General features: G+C 42.0%; 2 protein-coding genes and 1 long non-coding RNA gene across 4 annotated transcripts in view; all 3 read left to right on the forward strand.

The window, feature by feature from the left end:
* The first annotated feature begins 76 nt into the window (after window positions 1-76).
* Window positions 77-5881, forward strand: LOC139297609 (uncharacterized). The gene is made up of 9 exons (XM_070920357.1): window positions 77-100; window positions 1166-1267; window positions 1391-1477; window positions 1625-1717; window positions 2100-2183; window positions 2526-2618; window positions 3615-3689; window positions 3820-3902; window positions 4531-5881. Coding segments are annotated over exons 2-9 (606 nt in total). The 5' UTR covers window positions 77-100; window positions 1166-1178; the 3' UTR covers window positions 4533-5881.
* Window positions 5882-6596: 715 nt separating this feature from the next.
* On the forward strand, window positions 6597-11004 carry LOC139297605 (uncharacterized). 2 transcript variants are annotated; one of them, XR_011598484.1, is made up of 7 exons: window positions 6597-6663; window positions 8143-8244; window positions 8414-8506; window positions 8894-8986; window positions 9422-9496; window positions 9627-9709; window positions 10408-11004. It is a non-coding gene; the product is annotated as an uncharacterized lncRNA (long non-coding RNA). The 2 variants fall into 2 exon arrangements; XR_011598485.1 differs by lacking the exon at window positions 8414-8506.
* Window positions 11005-13521: 2517 nt separating this feature from the next.
* Window positions 13522-26535, forward strand: part of LOC139297655 (transcription factor IIIB 90 kDa subunit-like) — an 89381-nt gene continuing 76367 nt past the window's right edge. The window contains exons 1-3 of the mRNA XM_070920417.1: window positions 13522-13705; window positions 16296-16376; window positions 22870-23043. Coding sequence (XP_070776518.1) covers window positions 13522-13705; window positions 16296-16376; window positions 22870-23043 — 439 coding nt within the window. The remainder of the gene's footprint in view (window positions 13706-16295; window positions 16377-22869; window positions 23044-26535) is intronic.

A 26535-nucleotide genomic window follows, 5' to 3' on the forward strand; every position in this document is an offset into this window, starting at 1 on the left:
ATACACAGGCACGACCACAGTGCGCATGCTCAGAACGGTTCTATCTCTCGCCGCCGGTGGAGGAGCAGGACCGACTTTCCTCGGCGGGACCGACTGTGAGGTGTGAAACTCACCTTTCGGGCGTACAGTTTGTTTTTCTTCTGCTGTCTGAAGTTTAGAATGACCGCGAATTTAACTATACATCGATTCCATCTGTAGGTTATCGGTTAGTGCGTCCATCTTGTCCCGTTTCTTTGACGTTTGACTTCTTCACCCCATCAACTTATTTGGGTAAGACACGCTTTTAACTCCGGTTACCGCGAGAAAAGTCGCCTTGTTTCTGCAAAAAAAAAAATAGAAATACATATTTGCTCTGAATGAATACGATGCCTGACACCTAAAAGGATTTGAGCCATATACAAAAAAAAATAATAATTATTTGATATTACAGCAGTAATGTGGTTATTATATATCCACAGTAACAAAGACATCAGTTGACGGTGTGTGTCGGCTTGACTTCCCTCTCTGTTTTTTGCTTTCCTTGTAAGCTAACTTTGTTAGCATCGACTTGGCACGGATTAGCCAGGAGCCCGGCGCTGTCAGGCTGTCAGGGTCTCCCTGGTCACTGCTGGCTCCAAAATTCCAAGATGGCGACGGTCATTAAACTAACCACATATGAAAGTCCAACGTCCCTCTGCGTTGTGACAAATCAACGAGAAACTGAAGTTTATATGTAGACCTGGTTTTGACTCTCAGCTCAGACAACAAAGGTGTAGTGAGAGGGGAGAAAAGACATTTAAGATCTTAGATCAGGATCAGGCTCCTGTGTCTCAGGAGCTGGATTTAAGCCAGCTGAGATAAAATACATAGCATGGTCACTACATGAAGGCTTTTACATGAAAACAGGGTTTGAGGCGAGATTTAGAAGAGGACACTGAACATGTTAACCCTGAGATCCTCAGGTAGGGCCCATAAACGAGGGGCCCTGATTGCAAAATTCAATCAGTACCTTATGTGACGCGGTGGGAAGAGGGTCCCAACGGAGGATCTCAGGGTACGTACAGGCTCACAGGGGACAAGTGAGTTAGGAATATGGTTGAAGAAGATTTTGCTGACCTAATAGACGCCGACTCATTAGCACCAACATTCAGTCAACTCTTGAATGGAGCTTCTGTTTGCCTTGCAGGTGTACGCTTGCAATGAGTCTGCTTGGCGAGACAGAGGAGGGGGTCCATCCTTCTGAGACCCCTCTGCTTGGCCAACATGGCAGCCAGACTGAAGCTCCGAGGTGAGATGAGGATCTCTGACTGATGAGAGCTCTCCTGTTCACTCCTGAGTCAGATGTCAGGAGTCAGCTCTCCGCCATCTTTAGTCAAACTGTGTGTGTGTGTGTGTGTGTGTTGTGTTACAGCCCAGCCCTGCAGAGACCAGACTCTCCAGTATTCAGTGTTGACAGCAGCTTGTCAACAGACAGCCGTAGAGTATATCTCTTAAGGAGGTAAGTCATTATTATGTTACTTTATAATTTTAGCATCTATGTTAGCCAGCGTGCTGCTATTGCTGCGTGTAATTTCATTTCACTTGTATCCACACTGACAGACACTAAAGTCAGTAACAACTCTCTCTTGTCTACTGGACACCCCAGGGGAAGTGAAGACTTCCGTGGACCCAGGCTGTCCAACAGGAGTGATAAGTCAAAAGACGCCATCATTGATTTCAAAGAAAGCTGCTCTCCCAGGTAAGCTTTATTAACATTAAAGGTCCCATATTATGTCTAAAACAAGCCCCTTGTGGTCGTGTGGATGTGCCGACAGTGAGGGACGAACAGCGTCATTTTATTTCTGAGCGTGCTCCTCAAGGGTCGATCCTTCTGTGTTATAGATTCATAAACAATCTTCCGATCAGTCTGATCATGATCAGAACTTTTATTCATATAGCACTTTGCAAAAATGATGTTACAACAGGCTTCAGAGGAAAACATGGATGAATAACACGATCTTAAAAAATTAATAATATACAAATTGTAAACAAAAATGAGAAGACTACAATGATGAAGGATTGTGTGTGTGTGTGTGTGTGTGTGTGTGTGTGTGTGTGTGTGTGTGTGTGTTGTGTTACAGCCCAGACCTGCAGAGACCAGACTCTCCAGTATTCAGTGTTGACAGCAGCTTGTCAACAGGCAGCCCTGGATTATATGAAATAGAGTAAGTCATTATTATGTTATTATTTGACAGGGAGCACGTATAATAAACATACATTTCAATATTTGAAATCTGATGCATCATACAGAGATATAACTAAAAGCTAATCTTCATCCCAGTACAGACGGCTTCCTTTCTGGGAGATCAAAATATTATTATATTCCCATTATCCTGGAATAATCTAATAATAAATATTCATGTTGAAGTGAGAAGTGGAGGGAAAAAGAGGAGAGAATCAACTGTTACTGAACGTTTCTGATGCCTACTTGTTAGTCTGAGTGTGTCCAACAGTTACTGTGGCCGGATGTCTAACGGTGTCTCTCTCTCGTCTACTGGACACCGTAGGGGAAGTGAAGACTCCGGTATACCCAAGCTGTCCAACAGGAGTGATAAGTCAAGAGACGTCATCATTGATTTCAAAGAAAGCTGCTCTCTCAGGTAAGTCATTAATAGGGAGAGGAGGGTCATTCACTCAGAATCAGAATCAGAAATACTTTATTGATCCCCAGGGGGGAAATTGTACAGTACCGGTGCTCCCATTCAAGATTAGAAAGTAGCATAGATTTAGAGCTAAAGTATGTACAAAATATAAAAATAAGAAATAGAAAATAAAAAATAAAAATATACACATTTACAGTATTTAAGTGAAAATAAAAGTAAAAAATATATACAATAACAATGTGTGTGTGTGTATATATATATATATATATATATATGTATATATTACACTGGCACATTTAAAGAATAAATAGTGAGGTAGTATATGAACAGGTGAAGTAGGTCCAGGTTTCCAGTCTCAGTCAGTCAGTTAAACAGTCTAATGGCCGCAGGCAGGAATGATTTCCTGTGGCGCTCCGTTGTGCATTTGGGAGGAATGAGTCTCCCACTGAAGCTGCTCTTGTGTCCGACCAGTACGTCATGGAGAGGATGTGAAACTACAGCATCCTCCTCTCTGACACCACCGTCAGAGAGTCCAGCTCCACCCCCACAACGTCACTGGCCTTGCGGATCAGTTTATAGAGTCTGTTGGAGTCCGCCACCCTCAGCCTGCTGCCCCAGCATGCAACAGCATAGAGGATAGCACTGGCCACCACAGACTCATAGAACATCCTCAGCATAGTCCGGCAGATGTTGATTGTTGTTGCTGTGGATGTGCCGACAGTGTTTTATTTCTGAGCGTGCTCCTCAAGGGTCGATCCGTCTGTGTTATAGATTCATAAACAATCTTCCGATCAGTCTGATAATGATCAGAACTTTTATTCATATAGCACTTTGCAAAAATGATGTTACAACAGGCTTCAGAGGAAAACATGGATGAATAACACAAGCTTAAAAAATTAATAATATACAAATTGTAAACAAAAATGAGATGACTACAATGATGAAGGTTTGTGTGTGTGTGTGTGTGTGTGTGTGTGATTATCTTTCTTCCAGAGTCCCTCTGGAAAGTCAGCGTTCAAAAGATCTCATTGAAAACGTTAAAAAAAGCCACCCATCTACTAAAAAGAAGTAAGTGTTTACTGACATTAACTTGTTGCCTCATTAATGAACATTTTGTACCGTCACACATTACATGCACAACCTATGTAGCTTTATTCCACACGCCGTAACCATCATAACAAGGATTATTACTCTGCAGGCTGCCACATCGTGTCAGAGACTTTTTCTGCAGAAGTTTCAGAAGAAAGTCGAAACATGTGAAGGAAAGTCTTCAGACTATCTGTGAGTCAAACCTCTTATTCCTAAATACACTCTTCTGCAATATATTGGTGAAGCTGTGAACATCTTTAAAACTCTTACTAACGCACTGACAGATACTGGGTGGGATTCATGTTCAATGGAAAGCTTGTGTGTAGAGCTGCAGCTATTAGCCGAACAGCAGAAAATTAACTGGCAATTAGTTTGATAATGAAGTCATTTTTCAAGCAAACATGTCCACCGCTCTCTAGTTCCAGGCTGAGGATTTGCTGCTTTTCTCTGTTTTATCTCATAGTTAACTGAATATTTGGGGGTTTTGGACAAAACAAAATTGTGGAAATTCGATAATGTAAATAGGCAGCCCTGCTTGTACAGTCAGTGTAAAGCATGTGATGCTTGACATACCAACTAATAATATTCCTGATCGGTCATCTGAAATATTGATGTATTAACAGGAGTTGTTGGGGCCGTCTGTCTCCCAATGTGTCCTGTCTGTCTCTACACTGACTGCAATATATATATATATATATATATATATATATATTATAGTGATATAACATTACATATGCCATGATAGAAATGTTTATCCATATTGCATCTTAAATCTGACTGTGTAAAGTTCTGTTTACATAATGTCCTGTGTTTCTATCAGGAAAACCAACAACTCAACAACTCGTAATCACGGCGGTCCAGAGGTAAAAGAGGCCGGATCGCTGGTTCGATCACCGGCACCGCCAGGAGGGTGTATGGTATCACCATCTCTGCCTAATTGCCTTGGACCAATACACTGAACCCCAAAAACTGACCTCTCTGATGATGATGATGATGATGACGACAATGAAGTATGACGTTTTAGAAATTGATTTTTGAGTTTCTGCCTTGTTTTTTCTTCTCTTCCATTTATTGTTGTTATTGTGCCTTTTTATTACTATTTATTACTGGTGTTTTTTTACTCGCCCTGGTTCCCTCAACAAAAAGCCAATGGGATTTTTCCATTGGATTTTGGATTATTGCAGGAAGTAAGCTCGGTGGATACTTGTTCAGCAAGGTGATCTTCACAAACACCACTTTTCTTACGCTTTTGAAGCGTAAATGCAATCGGCAGAAGTTAAAAGCTTTTTACTAAAATAGATGTAAACAAACTACGCCACGGTCACATGAGTTCAACATCACCGCCTCTGAGCTTCAAGCTCGAAAGATAATACAGATAGATGTAGATATAGAATATAAACACGAGGCTGTGAAGGCGGACTAGTGAGTAGGTGAGTTTCCGTGTCCCTGACAACCACTGTAGCCTCATGTAGCCACTCGTTAGCAACCAATCAAAAACCCACTGACTTCGAGACGAGGGAACCAGAAGTGTAAAAATGCTAATTCATTCCCGTGTTTTAGGACTCATTCCTGCAGCACTCTATTGTTGTGCCAATGTGTAAAGCGCTGGTGCTATATATAAATACATATCTATGACTGAGAAGTTATTTTGTGCAACTGGACTAACACATGGAGGAAGGACTTGGGAGATGAGCTCGGAGCAGCTTGTTTAGCGGCACTGTCAGCTAACGTGTTACCTTTTAGAAGCGGCATCGGTACCACCGGTGTGTGCGTTTCACAACAGCCAGTTATGAAGCCAAGAGAATGGCCTCCAATAGGCTGGATATGAGGGTTTGCTTCAAATCAGGCCAAGGAGGTGCAACCGTATCAGTGTTTCACAGAAAAGATGCATTGCAGCCGGATCTGCATGCAGCCGTCATGCTTTGGGTGTTCCTCGTGTGCAATACAGCTTGATGTTAGGGGCCCATGATAACTGAGCTGATCTCAGAACAGCTGTGGGGGGAAGGATTGATGTAATTTAACACACTAGAAAAATACTAACACTGCTCACTTACGTACTTTGTGCTCTTTTCAGGCTTCTTGAGCCTTGACCTGAGATTGTTGTTCCTCTTTATGCATTTGTATGACGTGTTCATTTAAAATCAGTGTCTTAATAAAACCATGCAATCCTGCTTATCTGTGTCACATGTATGGCTCTATAGGTGAGTTGACAGGCCCCAGGTCAGCTGCTGGCTGGGTTTTCAGGAGAGTAGATGAGATTTAAGGCGATCCCCCGTGAAGTCACACTTCTTATTGTATTGCTTTTTAAATTGTTTGCGTAGCGTGTTAGCACTGGTTTGTACAACATCACAGTCACATGATTATCCACGTACAGATGGCTGACACGGTTAAGGATAGGTCTTTCAAATCTGGCTTGACACAAGTCAGACGTCCATATGAACGTTAACACGACAGGTTGTTCTTGCTCCTGTTTATACTGAGCATTAACAGGCCTCTTCCTATTGTACTTCCAATGTGAGTGATGGGGAACAAAATGGAAAAAATGTATTCAAAAGTTTATCTGAAGTTGAAATGAGGCCTCAGCAGTCTGAGTTACACAAATCAAGAGCATATATAGTGCAGATAAGTTATACTGCACTGTTAAAATATTACATATCAAGGAAAAGTCCTGCTTTGAAAATGTTTCTTAAGTAACGTTCAAGTAAAGTAGATGTGAATGTAATCAGGAAATTGTACTTGAAGCGTCAAAAGTAAAAGTACTCCCTGGAGGAAAATGGCTCTGATGGAGTCTGTAAATGGTGTTTTATCCTCTGAACTAAAGGAGGAAGTGATTGATTGTCGCCATGTTGTTGTTGTTGTCTGTCTACCTGGGTGGAGCACAGATTGGAGGGTGGGGTTGACGCAGGTAAATAGTTTCACTTGTCTGTGGCGCAGTATTTCCCACCGTCTGAAGGTACTGTAACTACTTTTATATACTTTCATTCATCAAACTGCCAGGGTCCGCGTGTCATCTCTTATTATTATTATTATTATTATTATTAACGCATTTCTAGAGTTCGTTTTTTTTGTAGGCGTCAATCAGCAAAACATGAAAACCCGAAACCAAAAAACTTCAGAATCAGAGTCATAAACTGTTAATTGCTAAGTAACATACATTACAAGGAATGTGCCGAGGTCTGATGCTTTTTAAACATGTAACATATAAACACTTCAACACTATCATCCGCTGCAATTGACAATTATTTTGTCGTTTCACCGAACAAGAAAAGGAGGAGGAGCAGACTTAACGATACTGGGCAAATCCTCCGAGTAATCAGAAAAATTATTATTATTATTATTATTTCTTATTTTCTACATAAACTATAAAGTGGAAAAAGTTGTGTCACATGCGCAGCAACAGCAGCAAACACTGACATTTGAGTATCTGCAACCTGCAAACTTGATGTGACTCGACTGTTTTAGGTACAAATGTGTGACTTGAAGACCTGAACCTGCTGCTCACCAGCTTCTTATTGGTACTTAAAGGCAAACCGCCTGTAGAGAATGAAAAGCTCTTTAAAGTGTTGAAAATGCATGCTGCACTCCCACTGGAGGAGTTTAAAGTAGTTTGCCTTGTGGTCCAGCAGAGGGCGCTCTTAATGCTGGACTGATCAGCGAACTAAGCAAATGAATAAAACTGCGTTATGAGTAAAGCCATATAAATGAAGCCGTGATGTATCTGTACGTTCAGATGGTCACTCAGTATGAGATGTGTTATCATTCAAAGTGTTTATATTGTTCTGAAATATCTCAGGAAGAGCTGCAGCTCAAAGGGATGCAGTCAGAGTGCTCAGAAGTTGTGCACCCTGTGAGCGTACTGCAAACTTTCACTCGTCATAACAGGAAAAACAACAGGTGATGGCATGCACAACGCCAGAACCCTGCAAGTGACTCACCTAAATGGAATGCAGCCATTTTTGATGTTATCAGCTACATCTGTGCTTTTGCTGCTATGACATGCCGAAACGTCTGCTGTGAAAAAGGCCTCTTGGTGACATGTTTCAGTACGTGTCTGAACAATGTCCTCTACAGGTCTTATAGTGTCAAACGTATGTAATAATACTACACGTCACTTTCTGTCCCAAACCTGAGTACATTCACCACAGACAGATGTATTTCTGTAGTGACGGTGAGGCCGATTATTACAGCACAACTTACCTTTCGGTGCACTCTCTGGTCCTCCCCTAATTGAAGTCCCATCCTGAGAGACATTTTGCATTTAAAAGTGCATCTCTGAGTTTCTGTGCATGGAGATAGTTTAGATAGTAGATCGTTGAGTTTCATCAGCTCGGCGCACAGTTTTAGTTCTACGTGAAGAAAAAGAGAAGGATTTTAATAGATGCTGACTCATTAACACCACGACTCTTGAATGGGGCTTCTGTTTGCCTTGCAGGTGTACGCTTGCAATGAGTCCACGTGAGGAGACAGAGGAGGGGGTCCATCCTTCTGAGACCCCTCTGCGTGGCCAACATGGCAGCCAGACTGAAGCTCCGAGGTGAGATGAGGATCTCTGACTGATGAGAGCTCTCCTGTTCACTCCTGAGTCAGCACTCCGCCATCTGTAGTCAAACTGTGTGTGTGTCAACTGTTATTGAACATTTCTGATGCCTTCTTGTTGGCCGGATGTCTAACAGTGTCTCTCTCTTGTCTACTGGACACCCTAGGAGAAGTGAAGACTTCTGGACACGCTGGCTGTCCAACAGGAGTGATAAGTCAAGAGACGCAGTCATTAATTTCAAAGAAAGCTGCTCTCCCAGGTCAGTCATTAGTTGGGAGAGGAGGGTCATTCACTCACAGTGTTAGTGGAGAACACTAACACTGCTGCACAGAGGTGAGACTAAAACAAGCCGCTTGTGGTCGTGTGGAAACAGCATCATTGTATTTCTGAGCGTGCTCCTCAAGGGTCGATCCTTCTGTGTTATAGATTCATAAACAATCTTCCGATCAGAACTTTTATTCATATAGCACTTTGCAAAAATGATGTTACAACAGGCTTTATAGGAAAACATGGATGAATAACACGAGCTTAAAAAAATGAATAATATACAAATATATATATATATATATATATATATATATATATATATATATATATATTATATTCCTATGCCGGATGTCTCTCTCTTGTCTACTGGACACCCCAGGGGAAGTGAAGACTTCCGTGGACCCAGGCTGTCCAACAGGAGTGATAAGTCAAAAGACGCCGTCATTGATTTCAAAGAAAGCTGCTCTCCCAGGTAAGTTTTATTAACATTAAAGGTCCCATATTATGCTCATTCCAGCTCTATGTTTTTAGTCTGGGACTCCACCGGAGCAGCTTTGCATGATTCACAGTTCAGAGTCTAAAACAAGCCCCTTGTGGTCGTGTGGATGTGCCGACAGTGAGGGAGAAACAGCGTCTTTTATTTCTGAGCGTGCTCCTCAAGGGTCGATCCTTCTGTGTTATAGATTCATAAACAATCTTCCGATCAGTCTGATAATGATCAGAACTTTTATTCATATAGCACTTTGCAAAAATGATGTTACAACAGGCTTTAGAGGAAAACATGGATGAATAACACGATCTTAAAAAATGAATAATATACAAATTGTAAACAAAAATGAGAAGACTACAATGATGAAGGATTGTGTGTGTGTGTGTGTGTGTGTGTGTGTGATTATCTTTCTTCCAGAGTCCCTCTGGAAAGTCAGCGTTCAAAAGATCTCATTGAAAACGTTAAAAAAAGCCACCCATCTACTAAAAAGAAGTAAGTGTTTACTGACATTAACTTGTTGCCTCATTAATGAACATTTTGTACCGTCACACATTACATGCACAACCTATGTAGCTTTATTCCACACGCCGTAACCATCATAACAAGGATTATTACTCTGCAGGCTGCCACATCGTGTCAGAGACTTTCTCTGCAGAAGTTTCAGAAGAAAGTCGAAACACGTGAAGGAAAGTCTTCAGACTATCTGTGAGTCAAACCTCTTATTCCTAAATAATAATCTAATTTCTCACCCTGGTGGTTTTATTGGTTTTCAGAAAGTGTTTGACAACATATTTCATCAAACAGGTGTTGATCAGCCTGTTAAATCTTTATATAAAGCTTTGTATAGTGTAGAGGTCAGAGGTCAACCAGGACGATGTTTTATCTCAGACTCTATTGGCTGTTCTTATTAATGATTTGGTAACAGTGGTGGTGGTGGTGGTAGTGGGGGGGGGGGTATTATGTGGAAATATCCTTCTTCTTGCTGGTGATACTAGATTACTGTTGGAAATGTGGACGATTTACAAGCAATGTCATTAATCAGAAAGAAACACAATTCTTGTATTTACAAGAATCCGGTAGAATTCAGTTTTGTTTTGGTGATGAACGACTTAATTAACTGCATCAGTTCATGATGCATGAACTCCAGAAGCAGGGCCTCGTGGGGTTTAGTAAGAACTGTGACAATGAGACGCATCATATTTTACATTTTGAAAAATAAATTTGTAGTTGTTATAAGGGACTCGTTGTAGGGTTTCCAAAAAAAAACTGGACAAATTCACAGTATTTATTATTTTGATATAAAATTCAACATGCCATAATAGACATTTTTACCCACATTGCCCAGCTTAAATCTTATTATTGACTGCATATGTATATTAAATGAAGTCCCGTGTTTCTATCAGGAAAAGCGACAAGAGGCCGAAGACGTTTACTTCCTCCTGCTGCTTCAACTCATCCTGATCCCGTTTCTCTCTCGGCAGAAGAAATGCTGTATTACTGTTACTCGTGTCATCTGGTGTTTCCTGTAGGGTAAAGGGGATATGACGACCAAATTAAATGCACCGTTACCTTGAATAACACGACGTATTTCTATGGGTTTGAACATTGTTGGAAACATTTGGGATAATGTGTGTACACAACGCAACAAAATATATAGCATAGGTGTAGTCGTTTATAGACATTTTAATGCAGATTATATGCAGTATTATACCTTTAAGTATAGGTGAATATAACAGCGTGGGTAAAATATAATGTATGATACCATACTGGAAAAATGCAGTTTTTTTCTGTCTGTATACTCACTTTATGAATTATTATATTGTGTTTTCTCTTTGAAGGTGGTTTAATGCTTTGTGTCTGTGCCAATGTGAAATGTGCCTGAATGAGGAAAGTCATTCCTCAGCTCAGATCCTTAATTTGGCCTCTCAGATTGATCTTTATACGCTTTTATAACTTGTTCTTTAAAGCCAGTGTGTTTTAATAAAATCTGTTTTACGGTGTTTTCTGTGTGAAGGTTCATACAGTCAAATATTAATTTACTGGGAGTTTTACAGTGTATGTATACAAATATATACAGCCCTCCTTGTCTTTAAAATTAAGTGAGAGTGTTTATTCCTGGAAAGGGTAATCGTTGATTCAAGTTGATATGAAAATATTTAGTAATACTTGGCTAAACCCACAGAACTAATGTGTACTACTAATACTACTACTGTACTACTGTGCATTCTTGTTTTTTTGTTGAAATTTTACTTGAGTAGTCATTAGTACTCATTATGCAGAATGACCCATCTCAGAATAATATATCATATAATTGGATTGTGACACATTAACGTGTTCATCACTGGAGCTAATTTCAGCTGCTTTATAGACTGAGGAGTAATTTTAACAATATATCAGAATGTATTAGTTGATTTGTATTTTGTATTAATAATCTTAATCTGCAAAGTCAAATAAATGTAATGGAGTAATAAGTGCAATATTTGCCTCCAAAATGTAGTGGAGCAGAGGAAAATGGAAATTCTCAAGTACAAATACCTCAAAATTGTACTTACTTCCTTTTACTTGATTGTATTTCATTCTGTTCCCTTCTGTCCATTTAAAAGCAGCGACTTAACAAGTGCCGTTACTTACGGAGGGGATTCTGTTCCCGCTCTCAACTCTTAACATGCTAAAATCATTCATGCAGAGATTGTTGTACATTGTTCCAACACCCGACAGACAACATACAACATAATTCTACCTCTCGACGCATTTTTATTATCATGATTTAAATTAAACAACCTGTTGACAGCGCGCCACCCCTCCGCTCCGAGTTGGTCTCGCCCGTGGCTCCCCAGCATCAAACGCACATGTTGGGTGTGTTGTGTTGAGGATTGCAGCGATTTCGCGTCCGTTATCAGACCTGTGCGGGCTGTCACGTCGCCGTTTGCCCCCGCAGACCACAGTCTCAACACGATAAGCCTCGCAGTCAATGAGGAAGACTTTAAAACGCGGAGTTGTTGCGGTGCACGCTGCGGTGAGGAGGCTGACACGCGTCCCGGCGTGGCTGCAGGCGGCTACTTGACTGACGGTACCGGGCTGAAGGTATGTACACCGACACCGACACCTCACGCTCATGATGCGTTTAACTGCCCGTGAGGCGGTTTCCTTTGTAACGCGCTCATGACGTCGTGGCGGTGTCTGTTGGCGGTCTGTCGTTGAGGTCGGTTTTACCGGCTAGCGGCGCTCCGTTAGCTTTCAGCCCTGCGCTGTCAACGGCTCCATGTGAGAGACTGCTGCTGCGCGACTAACGCCAAAAGAAAGAAAAGAAAGAAAAGAAAGAAAACAATATGAATTAAACATGAAGGAGGAAACAGAAGGGACACAGCTCGTGGCTGTGATTTGGCGGTTTTAGCCCGCGAAACAGTCGCCGCTTGGCTAGCAGATGAGAAAGCGCTGAGCTAGCCGCCCGGTGTCGAGCGGTGCCACGTAGCTAGCCGGCTAATGGGAGCAGAGCAGCCGGTGAAGTCCTGCACAATCACTGCTGGAGGACCGGGGGGGGCCGGGGGTACTCGGATACTTTACTTAAGTAAAAGTACTAATACCACACTGGAAAAAGTATTCCATGACAAGGACAAAGCCTGTATTGAAAATGTTACTTTAGTAAAAGTATGTGAGTATAATCTGGAAAATGTACAAGAAAAAGTACACAATGCAGTAAAATGTCCCCATGTGACTGTTATACTATTATATATTACATCATTAGATTATTATTACTCTATTTTGTGTCAAACTGCAACTAATGATTATTTTCATTGATTATTTTGATCGATTGATTGATTGTTTGGTTTGTAAATGGTGATAAATGTCGTCACAGTGACCCAGAGCCCAAAGCGACACCTTCACAAGGCTTGTGTTGTCCAACCAACAGTCTCAACCTCAACTTCATTAACAATACAAGCATGAAAACATACATGAAAAATGACTTCAACCATCAAAATAGTTGCCAATTAATTTTGTCAGTCCACTAATTGATTATCAACTAATTGTTTCAGCTGTACTTGTCGTTGAATTAATAACACAACATCTTATTTTATGAACTATTCATATGTTTTGTGTACAAAAATCTCAATATGTAAAGTAACTGAAGTAGTGTAGTAAAAGTATAAAGTGGCATAAAATAGAAACACTGGAGTATTTCAACTGTTTACTTGAGTAATTTATTGAAACTTTATTTTACACGCTCGTTGCACTTAATTAGTTAAATGAATGTATGCATGTGTGGGTCATTATTGGCACATGTATTAATTGTAATCTCTGTAGTTATGAATATCATCCCAAAACTGCAGCAGAGGTGTGTCCTCAAAACCAGTTTTTCTCCTCACGGTGACAGATTGGATATTTATAACCATTAACTTCTACTGTTGATGCTCCCCTCTGCATGGTGTCTAACTCCTACCTTCATGTTGGCCAGCAGCTTAACGTCTTAACCTCGCCTCTCTTTTCCCATCAGGCTTTGAGGCTTGCCGGACGACACCATGAGCTCCAAGGTGTGTAAGAACTGCGGCAGCTCGGACGTCGATGTGGACCAGGCGCGCGGCGACGCCGTCTGCATGGGCTGCGGCTCCGTGCTGGAGGACAACATCATCGTGTCCGAGGTGGAGTTCGTGGAGTCGGGCGGCGGCGGCTCGCTGGCCGTCGGACAGTTTGTCTCTGCAGGAGGTGAGAGCGAGGAAACGATTCACCTGTGAAATAAAACTGCTGATTTTACTGCTTTTGGTTCCAGTGGAGAAATGTAACAAAGTACATTTACTCAAGTACTCTGCTTAAGTACTAATAGTGTTTACATTTCATGCAACTTTATACTACATCTCAGAGGCAAATCTTGTACTTTTTACTGAACTACTTTTGACTGATTTAGCTACAGTTCTTCATCCCCTTCCTGTTCAGTGACAACCATGTATCTCCAGATGTTGGTGATGAAGGATGAAGAGTTCCTTCATGTGTTGAGAACATCCTCCTCCTCGTTCAGATAAATGAACTATTTAAACCCTCCTTGGATCGGCTGGAAAATGCATCGTCACAAAGCTGAAAACACACGACGATCTTATAGAATATGATGCAGCGCTGGAGATCAAACTGCCCGCCAGTATATAAAGTAGTGCAGTATTTTCACAGTGTGGTATTAGTACTATCGGTAAAGTATCTGAATACTTTTTCCACCACTGGTGAAAAGATACACAAAACATAATAAAAACAACTTCCGTGAGCGACTTCTGCTCTTTTGTTCTCTTATCTGATACGACGAGGAGCCGTCTTGGTAACGGATCACAACTTGATGTGATTTGATGAACTTCTGATTCAGAGAGAGTCTACGGTGGCCTGCAGGGACCAAGTTTAAGAACAGACGAGAGAAATTTAAACACTGTCAACTGGAACTGTAAGCTGCCAGTGAGAGCTTTTTATTGATTGATCGTTTAAAGGCAGATTTAACTGGAATTAGTCCTTTTGGTGTTTATTTTTAAGACTCATCTGGTGACTTTCTTCTTCTTCAAGTCACTGCTGTTCCGATTGTATTTCTATATTGTTTTATTATATTACGCCCTCATCAGAAAATGTGACTTTTTTTGTGGTCGTTTGGTGTAAAGCGACGTGTGCTTAAACAAATGTCTGACAATAAAGAAGAAACATGAGTTTAAAAGAAGACAAGGCCCCTAAAGTCACAAAACTGTCGTTTCATCAGCAGTTTGACGAAACAATCTCAACTCAAGTTCCACTTACTAGTGTGTTGTTGAGCTTTCAACTGCGTCACACAGTTTTCTTTGGTGCACAGAGTGTATTCATGATGGGGTTTCTCTGAGTCCCCATTCGCCGATGAAGGCCATGTCATAGGGTTGAAAGCTTTGGAACAAGCTCGCGAGTGGATCTTGAACTGAGAAATCGGTAGTTTTGGTCGGTGTTTTTGAACGCAGACGTCCCTCTGCCGGGATCCTTTTAATCATTCTGATAGTTTGATTTAAGCAGCATAAAATCTCAGCACATGACTGTAAATGATGAATAACTTCCTGTCTGGGTTGTTGTTATTTTATACAGTGTCTGTTGTTTGTTTTCGTTTCGTAGTGTTGTTGTTTTTCCCAAAGTTAGCTGATTATCAGTGTGTCACGTTTATCAATTTTGACCTTCAGCCTGCAGGACTTCTCACTCCTGCTGAGTCTGCAGAAGACTCATGTTGTAGTTCCTCTGACTGTCCTCTAGGGAGCGCTGTCAGATTACACCACTCATAATCCACCTGTTAAGGAATTATTAGTCTTTTGTAGGGACGATTTTGTTTAGTTAAGAGATAATATGTTTGGTACATTCTGGTTAAAATGGGTTTTGGACTGTTGGTCAGACAAAGCAAGACATGGATGGACATTTTTAAAAGTTTCCAGACGTTTTAGAGATTAAAAGATGAATCGACAGTGAAAACGATCGCTGGTTGCAGCTCTATTTATGTTGTAATAGTAAGATTTATTTACATTTCTTTCCCACTGCTGGAAACACGAGTTTATTGCCCAGCTCTAACTTCATGTTCAGATCATCTGCTGTTAAACATCTTCATTGTTGGTTAATTAATCTGCAGATTATTTTCCAGATTAATCGTTTGGTTTGTAAAACATCAGAAAATAGTGAAAAATGCTTTCCCAGAGCCCAAGGTGACATCATCTTCAAAATGCTTGTTTTAACAGTCCAGAACCCAAAAAATATTCAGTTCACAATATTGTAATTAAGGAAAAACGACAACATGACAGATTTAATAACTTGGAAACGTAACTTGTTTGGAAGTTTTGCTTGAAAAATGACATAAAACAAAGAATAATTATCAAAATAATGTAGTTGCTGGTTATTTTATTAGCTTTAGTTCATTATATCATTGATCAATAAACTGTACAGGCTGCAAAAACATAGAAGATTCAATAAACATTTTCAATACAGAGTTTGTGCTGAATGACTAGAAAACAAATGAATGTATGATGAAATGATAGCAGGCGGTTTATTAGATATTTACTCCTCATGACTGTTGTAATATCTATGTGGTGGGGGCAGTTTTAAAGGCCCATTAGGGAGAAAAAGATGAAACGGTAAACTATTTTTATATTAAAGAACAAAAAGAAATGGCTCGACTGAGAGGAATCTGCAGATGTTTTTCTGTTTTGACTCGTTTTAATGTTCCAGTCAGTAAAAGTAAAGTTACTCTGATTGATAGAGAAAGAAAAAGTACTGTTTCAGTAGTTCCCCTGCTGATGTGAGTCTGTCCGGTCTTTGTCTTCAGGTGGAGCCCTCCACCACTCTTTTGGAGACGGACACCTGGCAGGTGTTGGGAGGGAGTCCAGAGCTCAGACGCTGTCGAGAGGTGAGTGACCAGCAGAGGGCGCCACGTACCTGCATTACCTTCTGCATGAGCCTCTGCAGCTCGATCCTCTGCTCAGGGACACGAGTTTGACTCTTTCATCATGTAACTTGTGTTTCAAGGAGTGAGACCTTCATGTTAGTCGACCGTGTTGTTGATTTAATCTTTGGTGGCATTCTGTCAGGAAATCTTGTCATTCTGTTCTCATAAGACTGAAGTTTTTGAGTTGTTGAGGTTCAGGATCATCATTCATACACCCGTAATGTACAGTCTTTGTTTACAGACACTTTTATTAAGCACACAGAGGTAAATCTAATAAAAACATCCCTTTTTAAGTCAACATTCATTCCTTCAGAGGATTTAAAAAAAAAAAACAGCCCTAACATGTTGTTCATAATAAGCACCTTTTCAGCCTAATTCATGTGCATTTATATTTTTTTTTAATCTTCACTTATTCTGTATTGCGTGCAAATGTTCTCTTCTGAAAGCAGCTGTGTTGCAACACGTTGGTGTTTTTAACCTCGTTTGACACAGCAGCCGAGTAATTAAAGCCTTTTCAGCATTTTCAGAGCAGATTTACCTTTTGAATCTTTTATTTTCTAATCCAAAGAACTCCTCTCGTGAATGCGCCTTTTTAAAATCACCGCAGCGGCCTTTTCTGTTCACTGCTTCGGATGGAATATTCAGTGTTTCTGTGTTAAACATCCGTTTTATTAGCTGAAGTTTGGTGTTAAAGTCAAACCACTCAACTGCTGCTTTCAGCTTTCCCCAGTTTTATTTATATTCTGTGGTGTTGGTCTGTTTATTTGAGCAGGTGAACGATGCTCGTTGATCTCAGGATTTCATCACAGGGTTCAAAACCTCAATTAGGAAAACTGAAGGTCAAATATACATCTACTAAAACACATTGCTGCTAGTCAGTTACATACTATATCTGAATGTGATCACCTGCATTTATGTACATTCATAGCAGCCTAGAAAATAGCACATTGTGATGAAATGGGTTATTATGCTTTCCGTATTAATGGTGGTCAAGAAATAGAAATGTCAGTTAATGTGCTGTATTACGCTGTTGATGGACGATGACAGTAAAAAGAGCACCGTACTTACTGTCAAGCATTTAGGAGAATATTATGTTTACACATCATCTACTGTAAGATATGATCGGAAAACCATGTAGAGGAGGTGGCAGTGGGTTTTTATCACTTCAGAGCGTCTGTCATTTGTATTTTAGCAGCTGGACAGAAAGACGACACTGACTTTTGTTTCTGTATCTGTAATAAGTCGGTGTCAGCTGATAACATTGGCCCTGTCTGTCAGTCTGTCGGGCTGTAAATGGACTTGTTACTCGTTCTTCTGGGGCCCCTGTGAGGGACCCTGAGGGGCCTCGCGGGTGTCCCCCGGACCTCACGCTGACAACAGTCAACAACGTGCAGAAAGAGACAAAAAAAACAACCAAAAAACTGCTCAGCCGACGGGTTGGCAGGCTGATGGGCGGAGAGCCAGAGCTCAGATAGGTGGGCGAGCAGCTGGTTACCGCGGCGACCGACCGTCTGCTTCAATGATGATGTTTCAGCGACGGAGCTGCAGAGTCACAGAGCTGTCAGACTGCAGCAGACGCTGAGTAATGCGAGAGTGAATGTGTGTGTGTGTGTGTGTGTGTGTGACAGTGTGGTTAGGGGATTAGTTTAGTCACTGTGTGTGTGTGTGTGTGTGAAGATGGGAGGATGAGGATCGGGGAATACTTCTGTTGTATTCTGTGTGTTTTGTGATTCTGTGTTTGTGGATGGACGCTCTGTTTAGGATATTTCTGGCGTGCTGTTTGATTGTATGTCTGTGTGTATAAATAGGGGTTACATCACTGTCACACGCTGCTCAAATTATTCTCATGTCTGTACGTTAAATATGAAGCCGGAGCCAGGAGACTGTTAGCTTAGCTTAGCATAAAGACTGGAAACAGCCTGGCTCTGTCCAAAGGTAACAAAAGCTGCCTCCGAGCAGCACCTGTAACGCTCACTTACAGACCTCTTTGACACGTCATAGCAGGTGTGATTTAAAAACTGCTGCGTTCCATTTATGTGAGCTGGTTTCAGCGTCCTGGTGTTACTGGGACTCTTGATGGAACTGAACCATCGTCAACAAAACTAGTTTGTGTTTTTCCTGCCGTGATAAAGGTCTATTAACACGTTATATCTCTAAAACGTGATTTTCCAGGGGTTTTCGTGCTGGACTAGTCTTGTTGTCACGGTGAGGTTGCTAGGCAACCATTGGAGACTCCAGGAGTTATTGTATTTGTGCGGCTTAAACATGCCTGATTTATTAGTGAGCTTTGGAGGCGCTGGTAGGCGTATTTGTTACCCTTGCACACAGCCAGGCTAGCCGTTTCCTAAGCTAAGCTAAGCTAAGCTAACTGGCTGCCGGCTCCAGCTTCATATTTATCGCTCAGACATGAGAGTGATATCGATCGCCTCAAAGATTTCCCCAAAGTGTTCAACTATTCCTGTGTGTGTGTGTGTGTGTGTGTGTGTGTGTGTGTGTGTGAGGGTGTGAGAGAGTAAAAGGTGTGTTATACTGTGTGTTTTTGTGTGTGTGGAAGTTTTGTTATCTGTGTATGTGCAGTGGGAATAGCCTTATTCCCACTGTGTGTGTGTGTGTGTGTGTGTGTGTGTGTGTGTGTGTGTGTGTGTGTGTGTGTGTGTGTGTGTGTGTGTGTGTGTGTGTGTGTGTGTGTGTGTGTGTGTGTGTGTGTGTGTGTGTGTGTGTGTGAGAGGTCTGTGAGGAGATTTATGGCCGTCTGTGAGTCTGCAGGCGTCTCTGAGAGAAGAAAAGCTCTTCTTCTTCTTCTTCTTTCTTTCTGTCCTCCCAGAAACTTTCCCCGGCGGCCGTCTGCGCCTCCTCCGTCTCGCCGCCGACTGATTCATATCTGGGAGCACAAACCCCGCCTCCTGCTGTAGTTGTGTGTTTTGCGTTGGGCGATGATGTATCACCGGTCCCTCGTGCGCCGGTCCACAGTGCGCTGCAGTGTAGGCGTCACGACTGGAATTTAAATGTAACTTTAAAAGCGACTCCAGGCAAGATTTATGTGTGAAAATATACTTTGTCTGAATCACAAACTGGAGCTGCAGTAAAAAACTGATTCCCATAAATCTGGATGTGGAGCTGGAAGGTGTGTGAATATATTGATATGAGGCCAAGATGTCATCTGTGATTCTAGTGATTTTAATATTAACAATGAATCAAACGACTGTAATGTTTTGGTTCAGCGGCACATTTACTGTCTGTACCTGCTGGTGAAGAACGTGGAACATTTAGCAGCTAAAGAGTCTGATATTTTCCAAACCACAGTGAATATTTTATTATGTTCCTGAACAAACACGACTCCAAATGAATGCTAATGTTGCTTAGTTGTCTGCGAGATTTGTCAGCAGGAAATTGTTTGCTGAAGTGTCGGCCGTGACGAGTGTTTCTGCGCTTTAAGGCTCCGCGACAGACTTTCTGAAGTGTCCTACTCGAGAGAAATAAATGTGTCTAACTGCTGAAGACAGGAAGCAGCGAGGTCCTCCTGACATTATCCGGTATCGATTGTTAATGTGCTGCCATGCAGGGCTGCAACTGATTATTCGTCGTCAATTCATCTGCAACACCAAAGTTATTCAGTTTGCAGTAATATATGACGGAGAAAAGCAGCACGTCTTCACATTTCAGAGGCTAAAACAAGAGGATGTTTGATATTCTTCACTACTTTTGCTTGAATAGTTTTTGTTACGATACATTTGTAGAGGAATGATTTGACATTTTGGGACATGTGCGTTCTTGCCGTGAGTTAGACGAGAACACAGACGCACCTCTCATGTCCGTTTTAAATAAGGTGAGCCAGGAGCCAGTTAGCTTAGCTTAGCATAAAGAATGGAAACGGCTAACCCGTCTCTGTCAAAAGGTACACGTTCATATTTAATTGACATTAAAGTGGTATCAGCCTTCTCATCTAACTCGGCAAAATGACGAAGCGTAGTTCCCAGGAAGTCCTCTGAAGGAAACAACCTCTATGATCTGACAAAAGAATCTCGACTCAAGGTCCCCTTACTAGCTTTCCTCTGGAGCTCCCAGCCCGTCCTAGTTTTAATCTGGAGCTCCCAGCCCGTCCTAGTTTTAATCTGCAGCTCCCAGACTGCCGTTTGTTTCCCGCCTTCTTAGTAAAGATTATTTTATCCAGCTGATATTTCCAAGGTCGACGCTGAACTTGTCTTCTGTGATAAACAAACATGGCTGACTTGTTCCTTCCTGGTGATCATAACGGGCTCATGTTGAACCAGAGCACACGTTACCTGTGTCTCTAACCCAGGTGTATGTAGGCTCTGATATAAATAGCTCCCCACATATTTTAATCAGATCCTGAGGACGTTTAAATGCCGCTCTGCTTCAGGCTGTCCCCGTTTTTGTTCATGTAAATGTTATTCATGTATTTATTTATTTATTTAAAGGCTCTTATTAAGTAATCGGTGGCCGTTTGAGCTGAAGAGTCATGTAAAGGGCAGGAAACTAAGTTTTAAACGTAGCAGCGCTGAGTCTCTGCCCTGCTTATCATCTGTGACACGAACTTGGCGGAAATCTTCACAGCAGCTAGTTCAAACCAAAGCAACAGATACAAAACTTCTGCTTTTGTTTTGTTCACAATTTGCTAAGTTGTGTGTTTTTGGTCTGTTTGTTTTGGACTATATGTTGGATGTATTTCTGTGCTGCATTTCTGCTGTTGGGTTTAGTTTCAGTGAAGGGATTTTAAGCTTGAGGAAGCAGCGTTGAGTGTCAGAGCAGAAGAAGACATTCATCTGAACAATAAAAATCTGTGTGTGTGTGTGTGTGTGTGTGTGTGTGTGTGTGTGTGTGTGTGTGTGTGTGTGTGTGTGTGTGTGTGTGTGTGTGTGTGTGTGTGTGTGTGTGTGTGTGTCATGCTGATGTTGAAATAATCAGCTGGTTTCAGATCTGGAAGTTTAAACTTGAACAGCATGACGAGACGCGATGAGCTCAGAGTCTCTCACGTTCCCAGACACACACTCGTTTTGACATGTGGAGCTCATCCGAGGTCATGAACTCGACACACACACACACACACACACACACACACACACACACACACACACACACGTACACGTGCAGCTGAATGGCAGTAATTATAAACTCTTTTGTCTTGAGTCCACCTGCTGCTGCACCTGAACTGGTGTGTGTGTGTGTGTGTCTAAAGGTGGAGCACACATGCTTCTGTGTGTCGCGTGTAAAGACGTAGTTACGTGTGCTTGTTTGTACACATGTACACTTGCACACACGTGTATAATGAAACCCGCCTGCTCGTCTCCAGGCGTGTGTGTGTTCTGACGTGTTTGCACACGGTAATGTTTATGTATTTGTGTAATGACGTGTGTGTGCGTGCGCTGGTCTCTGGTCATTCACGTCTTTCTCAGTGGTCATGATGTCAGATTTGGTGATCATGACGCCTTAACTCCTTGTTCTGACATGCGAGACTACATGTGAACACTGACCAATCACAGCGTGACATGCAAATGTGATCCAGCAGGAAGAGCCTGAGACAGACTGAGGTCTGGGATCACTTTATATCGCAGTATTGATATATTGTGAGTATAGTTATTTATTATAATTCTTAGTGAATGTAGTAACAGTAACAGGACGAGTGGTATGTCAACATCTCTGAACATCTTCTTGCCCACATGTTCTGTCCTGAACGCCCCCTTATGTTTACAAGTGGTCTTAAAGGACGAGGTCACATTTTTTCAAGTCCGTCTTAAAATGATATTCACATGCTCATGTGTTAGGATACATACGTACATATACATACTGGCCTGACATCCAGTGTTTCTCAGATCGAGCTCTTGTATGTTGTGACAAAACCTTTCAGGACGCTTGTCTGTTGCATTTAATTGTTCTGGATTCTCAGATAGTTGGGGGTGATGTGGGGCACCATGCTGTCAGTCCTTAATTGTACGAACTTTTATTATTGTTGTTGTAACAAAACCAACCAACTAACATTAGGCCAGTATGAGTTGATGGTTTGCTCTTATTATTTCCCATGTTGGTCTCTTATGGCCGGATTGCCATGAAATTCCGTGTGGATATTCATCGTCCCCAAAGGATGATTCCTAATGATTTTATTGACTCCCTGAGCTTTTGTCTAGCGCCACCATCAGGTCACTTTGGATGTGAATATTTGTGGTCACCGCAGGAGGAATCTCTCTAGTGTCACCATCAGGCCAAAATTTCCACTTAAACACAAGAAATGTTAAAGTTTCTGAGCACATTCAGGCATCTAGAGGATGATCCTTCAACCTTTTGGACACTCCATGACCTTTCTGCTTAAATAAACAGTTTGTTATACCTGTTTTTCCTCTTTTTTATATTAATGATAAAAGCAGACGGTTGTTTTGAACATGTTATAATGAAAATGGTCGCAACTGACATGCGTTTTTGCATTTGCGTGTCTCTTCAGCGAGACAGAACATCAACACTCTGGGTCACCAGCTGCAGATGAACCAGCACTGTCTGGACACGGCCTTCAACTTCTACAAGATGGCGCTCATCAAGCACCTGACCCGCGGCCGCAAGTCCTCCCACGTCTACGCCGCCTGTCTCTACATGGTCTGCCGCACCGAGGGAACGCCACGTATCCTTAACCCGAACCCTCTTCATTCTCGTCATTATGACGATGTTTAATTAGCGAGAAAAGTACATTCAGCATGGATGCGTTTTAGTCAGAAACACTGAATCTAAACAAGCCGCGTTTCTTTGTGACGGGAAGCTTGACTCTAAAGTCCATGTTCTGCTTTTGCTGTGACGTTGGACTGAAGGCTCAACCAGCTAATGCAGCTGAAGTATCTTGTCTAATCCTTTTCTCCCAATTTATGCATTTTGATTGAAATATCGCACCCCTTCTCCTCCTCTAACGCCGTCGAACCAGAACGCACACAAAATTCCAGAAAGAATGTGCTTCATCATAATCAAATTTAGATGTTTTCTGCAGAATCAAAAGTAATACAGGTGGTGGTTGTCTGTATCCATGGCAACAGGGCAAACAGGCACTGCTAATAGCTAATTATCATCACAGTCAATTATTATTATATTATCGATTGAATCTGCTGATATCTGCTGTTTTCTGAGAAAATCGTGGCCATATTTAAATGCCTTGTTTGGTCCAAAACCCCAATATATTCAGTTTACTATCATGAAAAACAAAGAAAAGCATCAAATATTCCTATTAAGCTGAAAATAAAGCCATTATTTTTAACAATAAACCATTTCTTGATTATCAAAATTGATGCTGATTAATTTTCTATCGATCAACTTATTGATTACTCTACTTATTGTGTCAGCCCTATACGCTATGAGCCTGTAAATGGAGAAGAAACTAGGACTCTTGTGTGACACAGAAAATCAAACCACTCTCTGATGTTAGTTATCCGTCTGCCTGCTGTGGACTCTGTGTCTCAGTCTAATCTAATGTTGAAGCAAAGTGGAAAAATCACCTGAAAGGAAACCTGATCAAAGAATATCGGCACTGCAGAGGAGACGCTTTTTATTTAATCGCACGTCTAACAGCTGAACAGCGAAAGTTAGCAGAGACAAAGTTGCGTGTTGAACCTTCCAGCCTGCATCTCAAACTGATGGACGATGGCACGTCAAAGTCTGCGGGTTACTTTTGACGTGAACCAGCGGAGGCCAGGCCGCCTGTCGCTGCCTTTCTTAATGTTTCATAATCTGCTAACGGCAGCTTATTGAAGTGGAGAGCGATGTGTCATCGTCGGGATAATGGGACTTTTAGGTTCATCCTTTTTTCATAAGCGGGGCGGCTCTTTGGTTTTTTTGTGCCGTTGTGGGTTTACTCCTGACTCACTTCGCCTCCGAGGATGATTGTGTTACGTAACGGCAGCGCAGGACGGCCGGGATAGGTTTACCTAATGAAAGAGGGGCGAGGAGGGTGTAATGCCTGCCTGCTGCATTGTTTACCAGGCTTTTGTGTGTGAGTGTGAGTGTGAGTGCAGGCCTGTCTGTTTGTGCATGTTTGGAGGAGTGAGGCCGGGGTAAAAATAGCTCCGCTCACTTCCTTTTCCACAGCTGGGTGAGTCTGTAATGTTGTCGCAGGGGAGGATCAGGACAAAGACGAAGGCTCAAGGAGAAACGGAGTGAAAAGGAAACATGCGTGTAATGCGGAGTTTAATTTAACCAGGACAAACCGGACTGTCTGGTTCTCATCTGAACGTCTTCACCTTCTTGTCTTCCCGACCTTCCTTCCACCTCTCTCTCTCTCTCTCTCTCTCTCTCTCTCTCTCTCTCTCTCTGCTTCTTGCCTTCATTTTCCCCTTCATCGCTTCTCTAGAGAGGGAAATTCCCCAAATCCCCCAAAACAGTCCATGCACCACTTAAAACGGCCAAATAAAAACAAAAATGACTCATTACTCCATCAAGCACAAAGGTCCGCTCATGGTCCAGCTGTGGCAGTCACCTTTGTTCTGTCGATAGTGATGATCTGTTATAGTCCAGCTTCACTATAAACCCACTGCATCTGTATTATTATGCTTTCAGGAGAAACGTTCAGGTCTGTTTCTCCCTCTTTCATCCGGCAGCTTTTCATTCGTCACAGTGGTTCACAATGTAAAGACGCAGAGCGGAGGCTGATGGTGATTGTGGTGATAATATACCTGTTAAGGGCTTAAAGCTAACCTTGTTAGCTATGTGGTCGCCTGTGTTTAAGGGGATGTGCACACCGTGTCACAGCACACCACGCCATCTTTGTTTCAGTGTAGCAGCTGCATTAGTTTAACATTTACACGTTTGTTAAAGTTTACGAAGTCTTGAAGTCTGTACAGATGATTGTGACGAAGACGGATTTGCAGTTGAACTTGTCATGTGACCTCTGCGTCAGTTTAAACAAACACTTCTCTGGATATTTAAATAAGTGGCTAACTGGGATCGTCCTTCCTGTTGCACCAAATAAGGTGTAAGGTTTGTTTTTTCTCCCCTCGGTGGACCCAGATGTGTTGAAGGACCTGCTGCCGTTTGCTTTCCTCTGTAATCTCCAGACGGCGTGTGCCGGGATTATCTTTTCCATTTCATCTGCACTGCTGCTAATTCCATTGTGAGGCCTTTTCAGAGGAGCCGCGCTAATCCACCCGGGCAGCCTGGAGACAGGTGCGCCCGTCGCCACGGAGACACTGTCGCCACGGAGACCGACGTTATCCAGAGCGCGGGGGCCGGTCACTGGGAGGATGATGGGATGTCCAGAGGCTGATGAGGCAGACGTGTGTGTGTGTGTGTGTGTGTGTGTGTGTGTGTGTGTGTGTGTGTGTGTGTGTGTGTGTGTGTGTGTGTGTGTGTGTGTGTGTGTGTGTGTGTGTGTGTGTGTGTGTGTGTGTGTGTGTGTGTGTGTGAGAGGTCAGAGTCGGGGAGGCGACGGGTCCGTCAGTATATTTAGAGCCGTCTGGTCGGAGGTGACCTTTCAGTGTCTCACTGCCTGAGCTGTTTCACTGTTTGTTTGTTTTTTCTCTTATTGTTTATTGTATTTTGTGTCCTTGTCTGTGAATGACAATGTGGAAGTCTCTTGATTCACACGCTGCTGCCCATGAGCAGATGAGGAAACAAAGAGCCCCTGGCTGCGACCTATCGGAGCCATTTCCATTTGCACCTGTCGCTCGTGGTTGTTGAAAACCGATTGAACAGTATTTTCCTGGAGATAAAGAGGGTAAATCCACATGACACTCCTCTGAAAAGACATTATACACAATACTATTCATAATGTTAAAGGATTAAGTGGAAAAACATTTGGTTAGGGACATAAGTACCTTTGATTGTGACTTTCCAACGTCAAATCCTTAAATCAGTCATTTTTTACAAAGGCTCTGGCTTACTGCACTAGTAGTCTTGAGTGTGTACAGTCGTGTGCGCCCGTTGAGAAACTAACACATTTAAGTCACTTTTTACGTTGTTTGTCATTTGATTTGATGGGTGTAGAATCTGATGTGGGCTTCCCTGTGAAGAAAACTAAATGGACTTTATATTTCATGACCTCTCTGTCTCACTGTTCTGTCAACACCTTCTATTTGGCTCCTAACTGGGCTTAAACAAAATAATTACAGATGATTTTTAACTCTGTGTCTTTTTA

This window comes from Enoplosus armatus, chromosome 15, assembly GCF_043641665.1.
Source record: "Enoplosus armatus isolate fEnoArm2 chromosome 15, fEnoArm2.hap1, whole genome shotgun sequence".
NCBI lineage: Eukaryota > Metazoa > Chordata > Actinopteri > Centrarchiformes > Enoplosidae > Enoplosus > Enoplosus armatus.